We start from the raw sequence: 23397 nt of genomic DNA, 5'->3' as shown, positions 1-23397 counted from the left end.
TTAGGAGGGGGGACCCCACGCATTTTTTTTCCTGATTTTTACACCATTCCATTAAAAAAAATATATATATATATTTTTACAAATATATAAATAATACTTGTGCCTCCTATATAGACAAACCAAGTACCTAATCCCTTCTAATATAAATAGATATGCTATTACCAATAAAAAAACACAAAAAAATACATGTTTTTAAAAAATTTTATTAGATTCCGCCAGCAAAGTGTGGCGGATTGAAAATGACGAATTTACTGTCTAAAAGCACTGTTGTCGAATTTACAAACTTCAATTGAATATACTTTTGTCGAAATGCCGCATTTGTACCATTGCAGAAATGTTGAATTTGACAAATGTCGAATTTCAAAAAGTCGAATTTGGAATAGCCGTTTTTTTGGCGAAAAGTACTGTATTGCATTGTCGAAAAAAATTTGGGGGGCGAAAATGTCCCGTTTTTCGACATTTTCGGGAATTCGACCGCAATTGTATATACCCCTATGTTTCTACATGAGGTGGCTGCAGTAAAACCAAGGGACCTATACATACCAATCAGCCATAACATTAAAGCTGTTAACAGGCAAAGTTAATAACATTGATTATCTTGTAACAATGGCACCTGTCAAGGGGTGGGATTATATTGAGCAGCAGGGGAACAGTCAGTTTTTGAAGTTGATATGTTGGAAGCAGGAAAAATGGGCAATTGTAAGGATCTGTGTGACTTTGACAAGGGCCACACTGTGATGGCTAGATGACTAGGTAGGAGCATCTCCAAAATGGCAGATCTTATGAGGTGTTACTTGTATGCAGTAATTAGTACCTACCAAAAGTGGTCCAGTGAAGTGGCAACAAGGTCATGGGTACTCAAGGCTCATTGCTGTGTGTAACACAAATTGCTGAACAAATTATTGCTGGCTGTGATAGAAAGAATGGTGTCGGAACACACAGTGTATTGCAGCTTGCTGTGTATGGGACTACATAGATCAGTCATTGTGCCCATGCTGGGCCCTATCCACCAATGAAAGCCCCAACAATGCACTTATAAGCATCAGATTTTGGCCATGGAGCAATGGAAGCAGGTGGCCTTGTCTGATGAATTACGTTTTATTTTACATCATGTGAACAGTCGTGTTTGTTGTTCTGAGGAAAAAATGGCGCCATGATGTACTATGGGAAGAAAGCAAGCCGGCGAGGCAATTGTCTGCTGGGAAACCTTGGAACCAGGCAACCATGTGGTAGTTACTTTAGCATGTACCACCTACCTAAACCACTGTTGCAGACCAAGTACACCCCTACAAGCAGGATAATACGTCCTGTCACACTGCAAATGTTGTTCAGGAGTGGTTTGAGAGGCATTACTTAGGGTATGAGGCGTTGACTTGTCCTCCAAATTCCCCAATTCTACAGTCGATCGAGCATCTGTGGGATGTGCTAGTAAAACATATCCGAGTAATGGAGGACCCACCTCGCAGCTAACAGGCTTTAAATGATTTGCTGCCAACGTCTTTGTGCCATATACCACAAGACACCATAGGGGGCCTTGTGGAGTCAGTTCCTCGACAGGTCAGAACTGATCTGTAATGCATACCTTCCCCACATCCAAAGGCTCCCCTCCTTAGTAACGGGACAGACCAGTAGAGTAGGATCCTGCAGCGCTGGAGCAAGGTAGGTAGAATAGCTGAGGCATAAATGAGAATAAATGGCAGGTGATCAATGGGATAAAGTAGAGTTATTGTGGAGACAGACTCATGAGACAAAAATAAGAGAGAATGGGAGACGATGGAGGGAAATTGAAAATAATATAGTAGAATTTTGACAGATATTGGGCAAACCAGCTGTGATAATGCTGGGCGTACTGGCCATTTGGCTGCTGGATAGATATTGTAACATGCGAGTCTGTAAAATCACAAACCAAGACTGTAAGGACTATTATGCCTGTTGGTATATTCTGCTGCCTTCTGACTACTCTAGCTGGACCCAGCAATGGTGGAAGTGATCTTGCCGCTCACCTCTTGTGTCGAATCGCCAAACATTCAAACCTGGTTCCATTTGGCCATTCATTGGTCTTTGACTGAGTGGGATGCCACATGTGTGACTAGCTTAGGGAAACATAATGTGTGTGACTGGTGAGGAGAGAGACGTGATCTTGTAAGCAAGTATGAAATTGTCCCTCCGTGAGTTAGAGCCCTAATGAACCTTCTAGTTTTAGCTGAAACGAAAGCCTTTATGAAATAACTTTTTAAATTCTTTGACTATTTAAAGCAACTGGAAGGGCACACAACATCCCATTCTTATTTTTAATCAAATCTCACAAAGGGGGTCTCACGTCTGCCATCCTGCAGTTCCCAGAATGTTCCTGGAATGCCACTGTTGACTGATGGTTGTTTTGTTTATCCAATATGTAATAACAATTATGCTACCAATTCATGGTTTTAGGCACCGAGTTAACATTTAACTATAATCTTGACTGTTTGGGGAATGGTCGGACGGAGTGTCATTGTGGAGCAGATAACTGCAGTGGTTTCTTGGGAGTACGACCAAAAGTAAGTGAACAAGTTGCTTTCATGTTCCTACTTAATCAAGCAGCTATAATTGCCATTAATTATCATCTGATATTTGTGCATATCAATACACTACACAGCACTGTACAAGAAGGTAAAGAAGCTGTGAATACATGTGATATTAAGATCAGTGTCAGCAGAGTGGCAGAGACGGACAGCGGACTCCAGAACTGAGCCCCGTCCTTGAGAAAACGAGACGAGGCAAGATGAAGCTCCATCAAATGACACACTGAATGAACAGTATAAAGCCAAGGAGAACATCCTTGTGTTTGCAGTAGAAAGCAGTGGTTGTCTGCATTATGTGGCTAATGCTCCAGTAGAAAGAAAAGGGACGAACTGTTTACTTATGACGTGGCTCCCATAGGAGATCTTGATATGAGATATGGAGCCAGCTAGCTCATTTAAAATTGACTTTGCTATACTTATAATAAAGTTGTAATGGTTGTGTCTGTACATAGAATTTTTTTTTTTTTATAGAAATATACTCCTTGGGACTGTGTATGAACCATGGAGGCCAAGAAAAACAATTTTTTTTCTGTGTGTGTGTGGGGGGGGGGGGGGGGGGGTTCTGGCATCATGCAAAAACTGCAGGATCAATTTAGATTGCATTTTCATTATTGTATAGCTTAGTCACCTAGAAATAAACTGAGGTATGTTTTATCTCAATGTAACATCAGGGAGAGGAGCAATAAGGGAAAATCAGACACTTGACACTGAGCGCGTTCAGTGTGCAGGCTCCTCAAGCCAAAAATGACTATGTAATAAATATTTTATGGTGATAAATATACTTCTAGGACTGTTTATAAACTATGGAGACAAAAACACTGTTTATTGGAAATTGGCACAGGCTCCTTAAGTCAAAAATGACTATATGTATGTAAATATGCAGTATGTGTATACGTATGGATGTGTATATGTATGGATGAGTATGTATGGATGTATATATATATATATATATATACACACACACACACACACACACACACACACACACACACTACCGTTCAAAAGTTTGGGGTTGCTTAGAAATTTCCTTTTTTTTTTTTATTTAAAGAGAAGCACTGTTTTTTTTTTTTCAATGAAGATAACATTAAATTAATTGGAAATACACTCTATACATTGTTAATGTGGTAAATCACTATAAATCACTGCAAACGTCTGTTTTTAATGGAATATCTACATAGGTGTATAGAGGACCATTTCCAGCAACCATCACTCCAGTGTTCTAATGGTACATTGCGTTTGCTAATCACGGTAGAAGTCTAATGGATGATTAGAAAACCCTTGTGCAATTATGTTAGCACAGCTGAAAACGCGTTTGCTCATTAGAGAAGCTATAAAACTGGCCTTCCTTTGAGCCAAGTTGAGTATCTGCAGCATCTCATTTGTGGGTTCATACAAACATAGAATTTGACGGCAGATAAGAACCACTTGGCCCATCTAGTCTGCCCCTTTTTTTATCCTTTAGGTAATCTCAACCTTTTTGAACCTTTGTGAGGACATTCATATGCCTGTGCCAAGCATGTTTAAATTGCTCTACAGTCTTAGCCTCTACCACCTCTGATGGGAGGCTAGTCCACTTATCCACTACCCTTTCTGTGAAGCAATTTTTCCTAAAATTTCCCCTGAACCTGCCTACCTCCAGTTTCAGTGTATGTACTCGAGTTTGAATACTTCTCTTCCTTTGTAGAATGTTTCCCTCCTGAACTTTGTTAAAATCTTTGGTATATTGAAGGGCGTGGCTTGGACGCTGTTGGAGGAAGACGTGCTGTGCAGGAGCTCCTGCATATGCACAATTAAAACCCACAATACTAAGTGTACCCAGCACTGGACTATACCCTGCCAGACCTTACCCACGGCTGTGAACATCTCCCTGGTCGAGGGGAACCCGCCGGGAGGCCGCGGCAGCATTTTTGAAATTAAGGCCTACTAGAGCTCCAGAGACCGGGACCTCGAGTTAGCCGCCGTCCCGATTTTGAGCTCCGTCTGCCTCTCCCCACATCGCTTCCCAGCCTGCCCAGGACCCCTGGCCGCCCGCAGGACGAGGTAACAGCCACCAGACCACAGGGGTTATACATTAAAAGTGCACTTTTCTCACCTGTGCACTGGCCGGCGGCCATCTTGGAGCCTCAGACTGCATCTGTGTAAGCCTCCCCAGAAGAGAGCTGAGGTCCCTGCTGAGAGTCCAGACGAGTGGAGGGGAGAAGGGGACCCCGGAGCCCTTGGCCCACATCCACTGACACCACCAACGTTAACAGGGTACCCAGGGCCCTAAGATATAAAAGGCCTGTGACAGGAAGCTAGAGGCGCCATTTTGAATACTGGCAAATAGCCAATACTGCAGTTCTGCCTCTGTCAAGCATCTTTCGTTGCAAAATACACCAGCTTCTCCGTGCATCTATACATGAGGTAGGCGCGGTGCATGCTCACTCCCTGATACTCAAATTTACCTGCACAAGGGAAAGCTAGACATACGTATAAGGATAATACATCCCCGCTAAAGCCCGCCGACCGGATGCCGTGGGGTGACTCATCTCTTGCCGGGCCGTTCTGATGTGATCTCCAACGCGATGTGTGGAACTCCCCACCACTCCTGAAGAAGTAAAACTGCCGGTGCATGCATATAGAGCCGACATAGGCTTCTCTCTCCTCCTCCTCCTCCTGGGTCCGATTTAACGTATATACGACATTAGGGTGAGGATTTCCACAACGGGATTATGGCGCCCAAACGCCAAAAAGACCCGACTCCAACCCGCCAGGTCGCCTTCTTTAAACAATCCCAGTCTTTCCAAAGCCAGAAACATTCCGTCATACCGGACTCCGCACCTAAGCAACTCCGGAGTGGCGATGACATATCCGTGACCCCTAGGGTGAATCAAACAAAACTATCTCAACTCGATGATGATGCACCCCTCACACTAGGGTCTATGCGACAATTACTGGCTTCCTTTAAAGATGACATCTCGATGGAAGTTAAGACAGCGCTTCAAAGTTGCCAACAGTCGGTGGACGCTATAGGCCACCGCACAGATCATCTCGAAAATAAGTGTGAGGAGGTGGTGAAGTCACATAATGAGGTGATTACCCAACTTGAAGAGCTCCAGGCCGAAGTCGCGGATCTACGGCGGAAGACATGTGACCTTGAGGACAGGTCACGCCGTAATAATATAAAACTCCGAGGCATTCCAGAAACCGTCACCAACGCAGAGCTCACCCAATTTGCGACGGACCTCTTCATGGCGCTTCTCCCAACTAACTCTATTGAAGACTTTCTCATCGACCGCATCCATCGCCTACCGAAGGCTAGAAATGCCCCGAAGGACGCTCCGAGAGACACTCTAATGCGGATGCATTACTTCCATATCAAGGAACAAATATTGCGGGCGGCTATGCGCCAGGACCTGCCAGCCAAGACCCTTGGAGAAGTACAAATCTACGGAGACCTTTCGGCAGCCACCCTAGCCTTGAGACGGTCGTTCTACCCGGTGACTTCGGCGCTTAGGAAAGCTGATATCCTATACCGGTGGGGGTTCCCGACTTAATTGTTGGTAAGACGTAATGGCGTTATGCACGCGATAATCACGCCAGAAGCGGGTCTGAAAATACTGGACTCCTGGAGGAGAGAAGATACATCTGAAAAGGCTCCGGCAGCTCTTAAGCTGACGCAGGAGTGGTCGAAGGCAAACAATGGACATTAGACACTGATTTCCTCTACCAGGTTGTATGCCATTGTCAAGCATGACTTTGTTTTTCCTGCATATCTTTATGACACATTGTGCCGCTGCTATGCCCTCCTGGATGTTATCCCGGGGGAACATACAGTAGTTTGTTTTCCCTATCCATTTACGCGGCACCAGTTTAACTTAGGATGTGTATTGTGTAATGTTTTCACTATATTCATATTGACCATGCTTGACTTAGCTCCGCTAAACGGGACGCTGTTGCTCCTCTTGATGTTATTTATGTGATATGTTGAGCTCCCCGTGAGGAGGCATAGGCCTTTTAGACCCTCGCGGTCAGTTACTTACTTAAATTTTTAGGTTGAATGCTTTAGGAGTGGTGGGGAGATAACTCCCCGCACCTCGCCCCGACCCCATGTGTTGCCTTACTGGGCAACCATATTTAGCACCCCGGTGGTGCCCGCTCTGTCCCCTTCTTACTATTCCTTGTACCCTCCCTGTTCTTCCCGTCTCTCCAAGTTTTAACACACACTCACTCTAGCAGATCCTACTACATAAATTTTATTTGCATCCTGATAATAGCACAGTTCTCAGATATGCCTAATGGTTAATGTACTATCACTAAATGTAAAGGGGCTGAATTCACCGAATAAACGACGATTGGCCCTACGTCACTTTGCAAAATGTAAGGCACATATAGTAACCTTGCAGGAGACCCACTTTATGTTCTCGTCACCCCCCTCTCAGAGATAATAAATTCCCCTCGGGCTATATGTCCAATGGCCCGAAAAAGAGAGCAGGAGTGGCAATATTATTTTCAAATTCTTGTGATTTCTCTCTAGATTGCCAGATCTCAGACCAAGAAGGCAGGTACCTTATACTGACAGGCAAATTGGAAGATAGGCCGGTCACTATAGTTACGCTATATGCTCCCAACACTAAACAAATACCTTTCCTTAGGAAATTCTTCACAGTCCTTCAGAAGCACCTCACGGGTGCTTTACTACTGTTGGGTGACTTTAACATGGTCCTTGATCCTGCGGTGGATAGATCCCAGGCCCGCCCCCCTCCCAAGGGAGATTCGCAACGCGATAGCTCCCATGCCTTTAGAAATATAATGCATGAATATGACCTTTATGACGTTTGGAGGGCTAAGAACCCGACTTGTAGGGACTATTCGTTCTTCTCCCCAGTCCACGGCTCTCACTCTAGGATCGATCTAGTGATATCGGATAAGTGGACTCTCCAACAGATTGCGAAGGCTTCTATCCTGCCAGTATCGTGGTCTGATCACTCTGCCCTCTCAGTGCGGTGGAACCCCTGCCAAGTGAGGCCCACTCCTACCTTATGGCGCCTTAGGGACTATCTCCTTTTAAACCCGGACGCCCATCGGTCTATAACTCAGGCCCTCTCCCTATATGTTGAAACTAACACCCCAGCAGAAACGTCTGTATTCACGCATTGGTGCGCCCTCAAGGCGTTGATTAGAGGAGCGTCAATTCAAGCGGCTGCTTATATACGCAGGACCTCCCGGTAAAAACAGGTAGAACTCGAAGCCCGTCTTAACGACCTAGATGCTCTGCTTAAGTTGAACCCCTCTAATAAGAAAATATATCGAGACCTGACCCAGGTCAGGGATGAGCTGAATAAATTAGAATTAACGGAGGTCCGTAAAAACCTTTTCCGTCTGCGGCAGAAGTTCTATATGCAAGGAGATAGGGCGGGTAGAATGCTTGCTCGCAAATTGCGGGGGAAAAATGCTAAGGAAAGGGTGAAATATATCATCAATTCACACAATATCAAGATAACCGACCCATCAGATATAGCTAACTCCTTTGCCTCTTATTACTCCACCCTTTATAATCTAAAAGACGATGTCTCTACCCCACAACCAACACCAGCTAATATAGCAGCCTTTCTGGAAGAGATCAACCTTCCCTCCCTCGACCTGGATACTGTGCAAACCTTAAACCAACCATGGTCGCAGAAGGAAATTAGCCAGGCTATAGACTCACTCCCACTAGACAAAGCCCCAGGCCCTGATGGGTTTATAAACAATTTCTACAAATGTTTCAAAGACACTCTGGTCCCTATTCTGGACGGAGTTTTTAATCACGCCTCCTCAATAGGGAACTTTCCAGTTGAGATGCTGGAAGCCCGCGTAGTGGCTTTTCCTAAACCAGGGAAAAATTCAGCCATGATGCCCAACTATCGCCCCATAGCTTTATTAAATACCGATTTGAAAATCTATGCGAAGTTAGTAGCCAACAGGCTTAACCCTCTACTTCCCTCTACAATCCACGGTGACCAGGTGGGCTTCGTTCCCGGCAGACAATCCCCCGACAACACTCGGCGAGTGATAAATGTGCTGGACACCTTCTCTAGATCAGAATCTCCCCTACTATTGCTCTCGCTTGATGCGGAGAAGGCGTTTGATCGCCTCCACTGAGGATACCTGCAGGCAGTTCTACGAAAGTTCGGCCTCACCGGTAGAGTTCTCTCATCCATTATGGCCTTATATTCTCTCCCCTCGGCAAGGGTGTGTGTGAACGGACTACTCTCATCTTCTTTTCCCATTACGAACGGCACTCGCCAAGGGTGCACCCTATCCCCATTAGTCTTCGCTATGGCAATGGAGCCATTGGCTGAGAAAATTCGATCCTCGCCCTCGATTAAGGGTGTGGCATTTTCGGGACATTCCTATAAGATATGTCTTTTCGCAGACGATGTCCTTTTGACGCTCACTAGCCCTTCCTCCTCCCTGAGAGCGCTACACACACTCTTGTCCGAATACTCAGCAGTATCCTACTATAAACTTAACAACACTAAGACAGAGGCCCTCCCTATTAATTTCACACTACCCCTCTTGTCCGAACTGAAGGCCTCCTACTCGTACTCATGGCAGGATAGAAGCCTCATATCTGGGAATCCATATCACTGCGAAACTAGACGATCTGATAGCCGCTAACTTCCCCCCTCTTTTGCGCAAATCCACAACTCTAGTCTCGGACTGGATGATGCAACATGTATCGTGGCTGGGGAGAATAGCCGCGTTAAAAATGACCATCCTTCCCAGACTTATGTACCTGTTCCGGGCCATCCCCCTCCTCGTACCCAACTCCCTTCTAGCCAAATTTAATGCAATATTTAATTCCTATGTTTGGAAAGGCAAGAAACCAAGGTTAGCCAGGAAAACAATGACTCGGCCCAAACGAGATGGGGGCCTGGCATATCCGGATCTACGCTCATACCAACTGGCTTGCCGACTGGCACAAATAGGGGCATGGTATATCCAACCCACGTATAAATCATGGGTACAACTTGAACAAGGTCTTATAGCCCCGCTACCCCTGACCGATGTATTGTTACTCCCTAAATCTGAGGGCACAGTTTTAATCAATCAATCTCTCTCTGTCCAATCCACTAGGAAAGCTTGGCTAGAGATAGTGCGAAGTGGAAATGATATAACTCTCCCTACCACGACCATATCATTGAATGGAATAGCCTCCTTGATCCCTGATTTGAGATTCTATGGCTGGATATCACAGGGAATCCGGTCCTTACAGGATATTATGGCGCATGGTGCCCTTCTTTCTTTTGCCCAGATTCAAGAAACTTTCCTTCTACCACATGGGGAATTTTATAAATATTTGCAGCTTAGACATTGGCTCCATGGAGTCTCGACACCCACTATCCCCCCCTTGCCTAAATTTGTTCAAAGGTCCCTGGAAACAGGGGAAGGTATGGGTGGAATTACCAAATGGTATAATTACATCAATAATCCCCAAAAACTACAGAAAGCCCCCTCCCAAATAAAATGGGAAGTTGATCTGCGATGCTCAATTTTAGAGGAGGAATGGGAAACGATATACAGATCATGCTACACAGTTTCTAAATGTATATCACATATAGAACTATCCTATAAACTTCTTCACCGCCTGTATTTCACCCCTTCCCGCCTCCATGCGATGCAATCCTCCACATCTAAAATGTGTTGGAGGAATTGTGGCATGGTTGGTACTTTAATGCATGTTTTCTGGGATTGCCCTGTACTTACCCCCCTGTGGACTTCGGTCTTCCACCTTATAGACTCAGTGCTAGGCCAACATATCTCCCCCCATCCACGACTGGCCCTCCTACATCTATACTATGGTGATTTAACGCCAGGAGATCGCTATATCCTCGGCCATATTCTTATCTCGACAAAACTTTCAATTGCTCGCCTTTGGCGTTCCACCGAGGCTCCACATATCTCTGCAATAGAAATGGCCGTTCAGTCGCACTACGAATTCGAGACTGCGGGTGTGGCCTATGCCTCTACCTCTACATCCCCACTACTCCGATGGTTCCCGTGGTCCACCTATTGGCTTAACCGTTCACCAAACCTCACGCCCCCTCCAGACGCTTAGGTATATCCGATGCTAGCTTAATCTAATCCCTATGATGGCATGTTTATTTTTGCATTGCTCCTTTTACGTACAATGTTTTGTATAATGCTCTATGTTTTTTTGTATTATGCTGACTGTTGTGTGTACCCCCCCCCTCTCCCATTTCTTTTCTGTACCCCTATCCCAATTGCTTTGTTTACCCGCAATATAATAAAAATTAATATTTAAAAAAAAAAAAAATCTTTGGTATATTTGACATTTTCTGTCATGTCCCCCCTTTCCCTTCTATCCTCCAAACTATTGATTATACTCTCAAAATAGCAAGAAAAAGAGAACTTTCATGAAACTTGAAAGTGTATTCTTGTTCTTAGAAATGAAGACTATTCCATGTGAGAAATTGCCAAGAAACTGAACATTTCCTACAACAGTGTGTACTACTCCCTTCAGAGAACAGCACAAACAGGCTCTAACTAGAGTAGAGAGTAGTGGGAGGCCCCGGTGCACAACTGAGCAAGAAGACAAGTACATTAGAGGTCTCCAGTTTGAGAAATGGATGCTTCACAAGTCCTCAACTGGCAGCTTCATTAAATGGTACCCACAAAACCCCAGTGTCAATGTCTACAGTGAAGAGGCGACTCCGGGATGCTGGCCTTCTGGCATAGTGGCAAAGAAAAAGACATATCTGAGACAGGCCAATAAAAGGAAAAGATTAATATGGGCAAAAGAACTCAGACATTGGACAGAGGAAGATTGGAAAAAAGTGTTATGGACAGACAAATCAAAATTTAAGGTGTTAGGATCACACAGAAGAACATTTGTGAGACGCAGAACAAGTGAAAATATGCTGGAAGAGTGCCTGACACTATATGTCAAGCATGGTGGAGGTAATGTGATGGTCTGCGGTTGCTTTGGTGCTGGTAAAGTGGGAGAATTGTACAAGGTAAAAGGGATTTTGAATCATTTTGCAACGCCATGTCATACCCTGTAGACAACGCTTGATTAGAGCCAATTTCCTCCTACAACAGGACAATGACCCAAAGCACGCCTCCAAATTATGCAAGAAATATTTAGGGAAGAAGCAGGCAGCTGGTATTCTGTCTGTAATGGAGTGGCCAGCGCAGTCACCAGATCTCAACCCCATTGAGCTGTTGTGGGAGCAGCTTGACCGTATGGTACGCAAGACGTGCCCATCAAACCCAACCAACTTGTGGGAGGTGCTTCAGGAAGCTTGGGGTGAAATTTCTTCAGATTACCTCAACAAATTAACAGCTAGAATGCCAAAGATCTGCAATGCTGTAATTGCTGCAAAGGGAGCATTCTTTGACGAAAGCAAAGTTTGAAGGACAAAATTATTATTTCAAATAAAAATCAATATTTCTAACCTTGGCAATGTCTTGACTATATGTTCTAATCATTTTGCACCTCATTTGATAAATAAAAGTGAGTTTCCATGGAAAAAACGAAATTGTCTGGGTGACCCCCAAACTTTTTTGAACGGTAGTATGTGTGTGTATATAGATAGATAGATGTGTGTGTGTGTGTGTGTGTGTGTGTATATATATATATATATATATAAGATAGATAGCATTCGGGTTGTGCAATATATCTATCTAACAGATATATATGTATGCATATATAAATACATGGATATATATGTCTCAAGATCTATTTTGCAGGAAAATCCAACTATAAATCATTAATCAGGCAGCTTATCTTGGCTCATGTAGTTGCAGTATACATGTTAATCCAGTAGATGATGCACCAAGACAAATACTACATGTCATAGAGTCGCTGGTCATGTATCTTGCAACCTTTCAGTGTTACTGTAGTTAAGTAGCAACGGATTTGGGATCTACAAGATATTTGTTTGGCTGAAGTGAATTTAGACTGGACTGTGAGATTGATTTCCCCTTGAATAGGATTTTGTAATTTACCGTGTCTGGTCTCTAGGTTGACAAGACTAAAGGCCCATACACACTTGACGATAAAATGAACGACGTCGTTCATTTCAGCCATCATCAACGACGTCGCTCATTATATCGTCAAGTGTGTATGCATCCGACGACCACCGATGCGCGGCCCCGCGGGACGTTAACGACCCTCGCTTATCTGTGGAGCATGTATGCTCAATTTCCACTATGGTCGTTACCGACCAGAGACGTCGTTGAATGTGTATGGTGTGAAAGACCAACGACCAAGCCACTGTTCACCAGCCCTGTTCCCAGCTCATTATTTTAATAAACTGTTCAGCTTGGATGCTTCAATGATGAATGGTGTATGGTCTTTCGTCTTTGGTCTTTCGTCTTTGGTCGTTGGTAGTGTGTATGCTCATGTCGTTTGCTCAGCTGTTCAAGGGAAGTTCAAGGGAAGTCGTTAACGACGGTCGTTAACGATGTGTGCATCGTCAAGTGTGTATGGGCCTTTAGGTCACCAGTGTCTAGGTCGACCACTGTTGGTCGACAGTAACTAGGTTGACAGGGTTTCTAGGTCGACATGACAAAAGGTCAACATGAGTTTTTCACATTTTGTTTTTCTTTTTTTGAACTTTTTCATACTTTACGATCCACATGGACTATGATTGGGAACCTTGCCCGAAGCATGGCGAGTGAAGCGGTGCATTAATTGGTGTTCCCGGTCACTGTACGGCAAAAACGACACCAAAAAAAAAGGATTAATAAACTCATGTCGACCTTTTGACCTCTCAACCTAGACTGTCGACCTAGAGACCCTGTCTACCTAGAATCCCTGTCGACCAGTAGTGGTCGACCTAGACACTGTCGACCTAAGTGTGGTGGACCTTCAATACCACACCTGTAATTTACATTTAAAAATATTTTTTTTTTACTTTGAATTATTGCTTATCGATGTACTGTCACAGGGACAAATGCTCAGGGCTACAGGCGTAGGTCTCATGACCAGCTGCTTCTCCCATGGACAGCTTTACGTGGCTTGCTCATGAGTTAGTAGCCTCAAGCATCTTTTTGTGTTAATCCCTGAAGGGAAAACTGCAAATATTGTTTACAAAGACCTTTTGTGATCAATATGTACAATATAAAATACTAGCTGAATACCCGTGCTTCGCTACAGAATTTCAAGTATTTCTGTGCGTAGAATTGTCATTTTAAAGGTCTTCCTGGTAAACTAAGACCACCCGTCCCCCAGCAAGGCAGCAGCACCCGGAGGGGACGCCCGCTGCTAGGTACCTCCCAGGATCACCCCTTCCCCAAGCTGGACATAGCAACCAGCGCCGGGTACACCGGCGGGGAGACATCTGCGTTACCCAGGAGCTGTGCCACCATGCCCCCTAGTGTCAGTGGCCTGTACAGTGACAGTAGCAGTTATAGTGGTGGCGGCTGTGCCGGGGGGTGGTCACAAGGAGCAACGACCTTGATGCAATTTATCCTCGCTGCCGCTGTGTAACTGGGGACGGAGCCCCATCGCGCTGCTGCAGATAAGTTGGTGGAAAGCGAGTAGTGGAGTGGAGGGAGGATGTTAACTGTGGAGATTCTGGACCGGGTGGATATGCTTGAGAGTCTGTTGACGTGGGTAAGTGTGGGATCAGCAGCAGCAGGCTTGCCCCATCCCCACCTGCACACACTGCCGACTGCTGTCATTGTTTCACCACCCGAGCCGGGTGTAGTCTATGCAGGAGCTGTTCCCCCAGTGCTGGCTATGTAATGGGCCTCTGGGCTATATACGTGTCAGTTTGATGTTTATAGCACCAGCATAATTTGACACGAATGTCACTATTCATCTCCATGGCCCCGAAAACTATGGATTTTTACATGTCGCCCCTTCCCACCCCTAGGGGTGCTAGGGGTGTCTTACCCCACAGTATTTTTTTTCCAGATTGTAAGTCATATGTGTACCAAGTTTGGTGTAAATTGCTTCAGACATTCCAGAGTTATGCTGGAACATACACACATCTATATATATATATATATAAGTATGGGTAGATAGGGGAATGGCGACCAACCGGTGTTTTTTTATACAAAAATATTTAGCGGACTAGTACTAAGAATGAAGGATTGGATTAAGGAAATGACTCCTTTTTATGTAAAAGAGAAATAACAATTTATTTTATCAATAAAAAATATATATTTTTTACACTTTGCTTTTCTAAAAGATACATACAAAACCGATTCCTCTACAGATATAAAAAATGTATAAAAACGGATTATATAGTAAAAAGCAGTTGTATAAAATATTTTAAGACATAAAATGGAAAGAGATAAAAAAATATTTTTAAAAAGATTTTTTGTAGTTAGTAAAAAGCAGCTTAACTTAGGGTGGAAGGTCATACAGGAAATCCCAATTGGATTTCCTGTATGACCTTCCACCCTAAGTTAAGCTGCTTTTTACTAACTACAAAAAATCTTTTTAAAAATATTTTTTTATCTCTTTCCATTTTATGTCTTAAAATATTTTATACAACTGCTTTTTACTATATAATCCGTTTTTATACATTTTTTATATCTGTAGAGGAATCGGTTTTGTATGTATCTTTTAGAAAAGCAAAGTGTAAAAAATATATATTTTTTATTGATAAAATAAATTGTTATTTCTCTTTTACATAAAAAGGAGTCATTTCCTTAATCCAATCCTTCATTCTTAGTACTAGTCCGCTAAATATTTTTGTATAAAAAAACACCGGTTGGTCGCCATTCCCCTATCTACCCATACTTATCTAATCCTATACAGCATCTCACCAATGCTGTAAAATTGTTCAGGGGACGGCTGACACCCTATTACTCATAAGGGAGTGTTTTTACATATAAGTGTATTCTATTTCAGGTGTTGTTTTCCCCCACATGTGGCGCTTTACTCATATTTTTTACATATATATATATATATATACAGGTTGAGTATCCCTTATCCAAAATGCTTAGGACCAGAGGTATTTTGGATATCGGATTTTCGCTAACGTCCTAGAGGATGCTGGGACTCCGTAAGGATCATGGGGATAGACGGGCTCCGCAGGAGACATGGGCACTTTAAGAAAGACTTTGACTCTGGGTGTGCACTGGCTCCTCCCTCTATGCCCCTCCTCCAGACCTCAGTTTGATACTGTGCCCAGAGGAGCTGGGTGCATTTCAGGAGCTATCCTGAGTTTCCTGTACGAAAGCATTTTTGTTAGGTTTTTTATTTTCAGGGAGCCTGCTGGCAACAGACTCCCTGCATCGAGGGACTGAGGAGAGAGAAACAGACCCACTTCTCTGAGTTTCAGGGCTCTGTTTCTTAGGCTACTGGACACCATTAGCTCCAGAGGGAGTCAGAACACAGGTCTCACCCTGGAGTACGTCCCGGAGCCGCGCCGCAGTCCTCCTCACAGAGCCGGAAGATAGAAGCCGGGTGAGTATGAGAGGAAAAGATCTTCAGAGGCAGCAGAAGACTTCATTGATCTTCACTGAGGTAACGCACAGCACTGCGGCTGTGCGCCATTGCTCCCATACACCTCACAAACTGCAGTCACTGTAAGGGTGCAGGGCTCAGGGGGGGGGGGGGGGGGGGGGGCGCGGCGCCCTGGGCAGCAATATAAACCTCTTATTTGGCAAAACAGAGCATATATACAGCTGGACACTGTATATATGCATGAGCCCCCGCCAATTTTACACTTTTAGCGGGACTGAAGCCCGCCGCCGAGGCGGCGGGGCTTCTCCCTCAGCACTCACCAGCGCCATGTTTTTCTCCACAGCACCACTGAGAGGAAGCTCCCCGGACTCTCCCCTGCTTATACCACGGTAGAATAGAGGGTTTTAAAGAAGAGGGGGGGCACATAATTCGGCGCAGATGATAATAACAGCGCTACGGGGTAAACGTTAAATTGCTGTGTTTTTCCTGGGTCATATTGCGCTGGTGTGTGTGCTGGCATACTCTCTCTCTATGTCTCTCCAAAGGGCCTTGTGGGGGAACTGTCTTCAGTAGAGCATTCCCTGAGTGTGTGGTGTGTCGGTACGTGTGTGTCGACATGTCTGAGGTAAAAGGCCCTCCTAAGGAGGAGATGGAGCAAATGTGTGTGTGTGTGGTGTTTCCGTCGACAACGCCGACGCCTGATTGGATATGTGAAATTAAGTGCTAAGATGAATTTATTACACAAAAGATTAGAGAACAGACAGGGAATCTACCCATGTCTGTCCCTATGTCACAGAGACCTTCAGAGTCTTACAACGCTCACTATCCAAAATAATAGACACAGATATCAACACGGAGTCTGACTCCAGTGTCGACTACGATAATGCAAACTACAGCCAAAACTGGCAGAAAAGTATTCAATATATGATTGTTGTAATAAAAGATGTTTTGCATATCACTGATGACTCATCTGTCTCTGACACGAGGGTACACATGTTTAAGGGGAAGAAAGCTGAGGTAAATTTCCCTCCTCTCCTGAAGAAAAAGAGCGGGAATCTCCAGACAAGAAGCTGCAGCTTCCCAAAAATAATTCTCAGAGAGTATCCTTTCCCTAATGGGGCCAGGATACGATGGGAATCTTCCCCTAGGGTGTACAAGGCATTGACACGTTTACCCAAAAGGTAGCGCTGACTTTACAGCTATCCTCAGGGATCCTGCAGATAGCATGCAGTAAAAGTACTGGTACACTACTCAGACCGGCGATTGTGTCGGCATGGGGTTATAGCGAGGTAGCAGCGAAGACAGATACCTTATCAGCGCAGATGGAAACCCTAGATAAGGATGCCATGTTATTGTCCCTAGTATATGTATATATATATATATATATATATATATATATATATATGTAAAAGATGTTGTCTTTATATATATATATATATATATATATATATATATACACATATATATATATATATATATATATATATATATATATATATATAAAAAAGACATGCCCAAAGGGACGTTAGTCTACTGGGTTCTAGAGTCAACGCTATGTCGATTTCTGCTAGACGTGTCGTGTGGAACATGCAATGGACAGGTGATGCCGACTAAAAGAGGCATATGGAGTTGTTGCTTTACAAGGGTGAGGAATTGTTCGGAGAGGGCCTCTCGGATCTCGTCGCTACGGCAGGTAAACCAAATTTTTTGCCATATATTCCCTCACAATCTAAGAAAGCGCCTCATTATCAAATGCAGTCCTTTCGTTCCAATAAAAACAAGAGAGCACGTGGATCGTCCTTTCTTGCCAGAGGTAAGGGCAGAGGGAAAAAGCTGCACAACACAGCTAGTTCCCAGGAACAGAAGTCCTCCCCGGTTTCTGCTAAATCCACCGCATGACGCTGGGGCTCCCCTGAGGGAGTCAGCTCCTGTGGGGGCACGTCTAAGACTGTTCAGCCTCGTCTGGGTCCACTCACAGGTGGATCCATGGGCAATAGAAATTGTTTCCCAGGATTACAAGCTGGAATTCGAAGAGTGCCTCCTTGCCGGTTTTTCAAATCGGCCCTACCGAAACAACCCCTGGAAAGGGAGATAGTGTTACATGCGATTCACAAATTGTGTCTGCAACAAGTGGTGGTAGAGGTTCCCCTGCTTCAAAGAGGGTAGGGGTACTACTCAACTCTGTTTGTGGTTCCGAAACCGGACGGTTCGGTCAGACCCATTTTAAATTTAAAATCCCTGAACCTTTACTTAAAACGGTTCAAGTTCAAGATGGAATCACTCAGGGCGGTCATCGCCAGCCTAGAAGGGGGAGATTTTTTGGTATCTCTGGACATAAAGGATGCATACCTGCATGTCCCCATATATCCTCCTCATCAGGCGTACCTGAGATTTGCGGTACAGGATTGTCATTACCAATTTCAGACGTTGCCGTTTGGGCTTTCCACGGCCCCGAGAATTTTCACCAAGGTAATGGCGGAAATGATGGTGCTCTTGCGCAAGCAGGGTGTCACAATTATCCCGTACTTGGACGATCTCCTCATAAAAGCGATATGATGGGAGAAGTTGCTGAGCAGCGTATCACTTTCACTGAATGTGTTACAGCGACACGGCTGGATTCTCAATATTCCAACGCAGCTGAATCCTACAACTCATCTGCTCTTCTTGGGCATGATTCTGGACACAGACCAGAAAAGGGTTTTCCTTCCGAAGGGAAAAGCGCAGGAACTCATGACTCTAGTCATGAACTTGTTGAAACCAAAACAAGTGTCAGTACATCATTGCACTCAAGTTCTGGGAAAGATGGTGGCAACATACGAAGCCATTCCATACGGCAGATTCCATGCAAGGGCCTTCCAATGGGACCTATTGGACAAATGGTCCGGGTCGTATCTGCAATTGCATCAGCGGATCACCCTGTCCCCCAGGGCCAGAGTATCTCTCCTGTGGTGGCTAAACAGTGCTCACCTTCTAGAGGGCCGCAGGTTCGGCATTCAGGATTGGATCCTGGTGACCACGGACGCGAGCCTCCGAGGTTGGGGAGCGGTCGCACAGGGAAGAAATTTCCAAGGACTTTGGTCAAGTCAAGAGACTTGTCTTCACATCAACATCCTGGAACTAAGGGCCATATACAATGCCCTACGTCAAGCGGAGATCTTACTTCGCAATCGACCAGTTCTGATCCAGTCAGACAACATCACCGCAGTAGCTCATGTAAACCGCCAAGGCGGCACAAGGAGCAGAGTGGCAATGGCGGAAGCCACCGGAGTTCTTCGCTGGGCGGAGAATCATGTAAGCGCTCTGTCAGCAGTGTTCATTCCGGGAATGGACAACTGGGAAGCAGACTTCCTCAGCAGACACGCTCTGCCACGGGAGAGTGGGGACTTCATCAGGAAGTCTTCGCGCAGATTGCAAGTTGGTGGGGACTACCCCAAATAGACATGATGACATCCCGTCTCAACAAAAAGCTACAAAGGTATTGCGCCAGGTCAAGAGACCCTCAGGCGGTAGCTGTGGACGCCCTAGTGACACCGTGGGTGTTCCAGTCGGTATATGTGTTTCCTCCTCGTCCTCTCATACCCAAGGTGTTGAGGATAATAAGAAAAAAGAGGAGTGAGAACAATTCTCATTGGTCCAGATTGGCCACGAAGGACCTGGTATCCGGATCTGCAAGAAATGCTCACAGAAGATCCGTGGCCTCTTCCTCTAAGGCAGGACTTGTTACAACAAGGACCCTGTCTGTTCCAAGACTTACCGCGGCTGCGTTTGACGTCATAGCGGTTGAACGCCGGATCCTAGCGGAAAAAGGTATTCCGGATGAGGTCATTCCTACGCTAATAAAGGCTAGGAAGGACGTGACATCTAAACATTATCACCGAATATGGAGAAAATGTGTTTCTTGGTGTGAGGCCAGGAATGCTACGGAAGAATTCCACCTGGATCGTTTTCTTCACTTCCTACAAACTGGAGTGAATTTGGGCCTAAAATTAGGCTCCATTAAAAGTTCAGATTTCGGCCTTATCCATTTTCTTTCAAAAGGAATTGGCCTCATTACATGAAGTACAGACTTTTGTGAAGGGAATACTGCATGTTCAGCCTCCTTTTGTACCTCCGGTGGCGCCTTGGGACCTTAACGTGGTGTTAAGTTTCCTTAAGTCACATTGGTTTGAACCACTTAAGACAGTGGAGTTGAAATATCTCACCTGGAAGGTGGTCATGTTGTTAGCCTTGGCTTCAGCTAGGCGAGTTTCGGAATTGGCGGCTTTATCACATAAAAGCCCCTATCTGGTTTTCCATATGGATAGAGCGGAATTGCGGACCTGTCCTCAATTCCTGCCTAAGGTGGTCTCATCCTTTCATATGAACCAACCTATTGTCGTGCCTGTGGCTACGCGTGACTTGGAGGATTCCGAGTCCCTTGATGTGGTCAGGGCTTTGAAAATTTACGTGGCCAGAACGGCTAGGATCAGAAAAACTGAAGCACTGTTTGTCCTGTATGCAGCCAACAAGGTTGGCGCCCCTGCTTCAAAGCAGACTATTGCTCGCTGGATCTGTAACACGATCCAGCAAGCGCATTCTACGGCAGGATTGCCGTTACCAAAATCGGTTAAGGCCCATTCCACTAGGAAGGTGGGCTCTTCTTGGGCGGCTGCCCGAGGGGTCTCGGCACTACAGCTGTGCCGAGCTGCTACTTGGTCGGGGTCAAACACCTTTGCAAAGTTCTATAAGTTTGATACCCTGGCTGATGAGGACCTCCTGTTTGCTCAATCGGTGCTGCAGAGTCATCCGCACTCTCCCGCCCGTTTGGGAGCTTTGGTATAATCCCCATGGTCATTACGGAGTCCCAGCATCCTCTAGGACATTAGAGAAAATAAGATTTTAAACCTACCGGTAAATCTTTTTCTCGTAGTCCGTAGAGGATGCTGGGCGCCCGTCCCAAGTGCGGACTACTTCCGAAAGACTTGTATATAGTTATTGCTTACATAAGGGTTATGTTATAGTTTCATCGGTCTTGGACTGATGCTATGTTGTTTTTCATACTGTTAACTGGGTAGTATATCGCAAGTTATACGGTGTGATTGGTGTGGCTGGTATGAATCTTGCCCTTGGATTACAAAAATCCTTTCCTTGTACTGTCCGTCTCCTCTGGGCACAGTTTCTCTAACTGAGGTCTGGAGGAGGGGCATAGAGGGAGGAGCCAGTGCACACCCAGAGTCAAAGTCTTTCTTAAAGTGCCCATGTCTCCTGCGGAGCCCGTCTATCCCCATGGTCCTTACGGAGTCCCAGCATCCTCTACGGACTACGGGAAAAAGATTTACCGGTAGGTTTAAAATCTTATTTTTCCGTATTTTGGAATAATTGCATACCATAATGAGATATCATGGTGATGGGACCTAAATCTAAGCACATAATGCATTTATGTTACATATACATTTTATACACACAGCCTGAAGGTAATTTTAGCCAATATTTTTTGTAACATTGTGCATTAAACAAAGTGTGTCTACATTCACACAATTCATTTATGTTTCATATACACCTTATTACGTATTTCGGAATATTTGGATATGGGATACTCAACCTGTATGTATGTGTGTGTGTATATATATATATATATATATTTATCAGGGCTGGCCAAACCGGTCCTCGAGATCTACCAACAGCTCATGTTTTCCAGGCCTCCTGGAGATCTGTAGAATTGTCAGTTAGGAATGAATGCAGCACATCTTAATTAGTAATGACTACACCTGTGCACCAGATAGGTGGTATGGAAAATGTGAACTGTTGGTAGATCTCGAGGACCGGTTTGGCCAGCCCTGATATATATATATATATATATATATATATATATATATATATATACACTGCTCAAAAAAATAAAGGGAACACTAAAATAACACATCCTAGATCTGAATGAATGAAATACTCTTATTAAATACTTTGTTCTTTACATAGTTGAATGTGCTGACAACAAAATCACACAAAAATGATCAATGGAAATCAAATTTATTAACCCATGGAGGTCTGGATTTGGAGTCACACACAGTACTGAGCCTCATTTTGACTTGTTTTAAGGACATTACATCAAAGTTGGATCAGCCTGTAGTGTGTTTTTCCACTTTTATTTTGAGTGTGACTCCAAATCCAGACCTCCATGGGTTAATAAATTTGATTGTGTATGTATATATATATCTCTATCAGAATTTAGATGCCACTACTGTGTTTGTAAAATTAGTTCCACTGAACAATAACAGACATCCACACAAGCGAAGCCACGAGCAAACACTAATCATAAATAAAAATACTGTATAAATCAATCTTACATGCAAATATTGTACTTTATGATGTTATTGAATTATAGTGAAAATAATTGTATTCAGTTGGTTTATTAGAGACTCACCATAACTCCAGATCTAATGTTGTAAGTAAATGAAGATTAATTGGTCTCTATCAGAGTACAGTAGAATAATCTGGGATTGCTGGGACTTCTGGATGTAGAGAGAGAGATTGGGATCCTTCTTGAAGTGAAACTGAACTCTTTGTTTTCAATTTGGCCATAAGGCTGATTTGATAACATTAAATATAAAATGTATGTGAAATTAAACTGGAAGTATAAATTTTACAGATTTTTAGATTGTGGCTTTTAAACATAGCGTTACGTCTAGTTCTCTTGCATTAGGGTCACAAGCTTTTAAAGAAGACCCTTTGATTAATATTAAACTCCCCTCCTTTATAGCAGCTCAATGGTGAGAGACTACCGCTAACCAAAGGATACTCTCCGGGAGCTCTGTAACTATATTACAGCTGGTTGGTTATCTGCCCCAATCCTGCAGTCACATCTTCTATCCAGACCTGAAAATAAGGACCAAAAAGTGGCTGTCCAAGTCGTATGGCTAATGATGTACATCATGGGGGCAATGTTATAACAGAAAAATTGTGTTTTCTCAGTTGAATTTCTATTTACTTTTTTATTTAATGTTGTTTTTTTGTTGTTTTTATTATTTCACAATACAAAAAGACAAATACACTAATCACAATCAATGATAACCAGTATTTACAATACACATATTTTATACATTTTTGCTGAAAACCTACGAAAAAAGAAAAGACAATTCTCTCTTCCTTTTCAACATCCTCCCAACTCCACCCCACCCTCCACACATCTCAGCAAGTGTCTACATTTAGCACTTTTGTATGAAGGAGATTACTTATTTCACACTATGGTATTTGGATTCTGCTTGTCTGAGTAGGTATGGATATTTCTCATGAGCCTTCTTGGACCATACATACTTTAGCCAGGCTGCACAAATTCACCACATATTGCTTAGGGTATCTGTCCAACCCATTTGCATCTACTATGCCCAATAAGCATGCGTTTGTGGTAAAAGCCCTCCTCTGAACTAAAGTGGATGCAATAGTCCC

At 44.1% G+C, this 23397-nt stretch overlaps 1 protein-coding gene across 5 annotated transcripts in view; it reads left to right on the top strand.

Moving 5' to 3' along the window:
• The window catches only part of NSD3 (nuclear receptor binding SET domain protein 3), a 300258-nt gene that overhangs the window by 258230 nt on the left and 18631 nt on the right, over positions 1 to 23397 (top strand). For 4 of the 5 annotated variants that reach the window (XM_063931538.1, XM_063931537.1, XM_063931536.1 and 1 more), the window contains one exon: positions 2431 to 2537. In XM_063931538.1, coding sequence (XP_063787608.1) covers positions 2431 to 2537 — 107 coding nt within the window. Of the gene's footprint in view, positions 1 to 2430; positions 2538 to 2635; positions 2931 to 23397 lie in introns of those variants that run through there. The other variant, XM_063931539.1, reaches the window with a different exon arrangement.

Source organism: Pseudophryne corroboree, chromosome 6 (assembly GCF_028390025.1).
Source record: "Pseudophryne corroboree isolate aPseCor3 chromosome 6, aPseCor3.hap2, whole genome shotgun sequence".
NCBI lineage: Eukaryota > Metazoa > Chordata > Amphibia > Anura > Myobatrachidae > Pseudophryne > Pseudophryne corroboree.
Note: the sequence above shows the minus strand (reverse complement) of the source record. Positions and strands in the feature narration are given on the sequence as shown.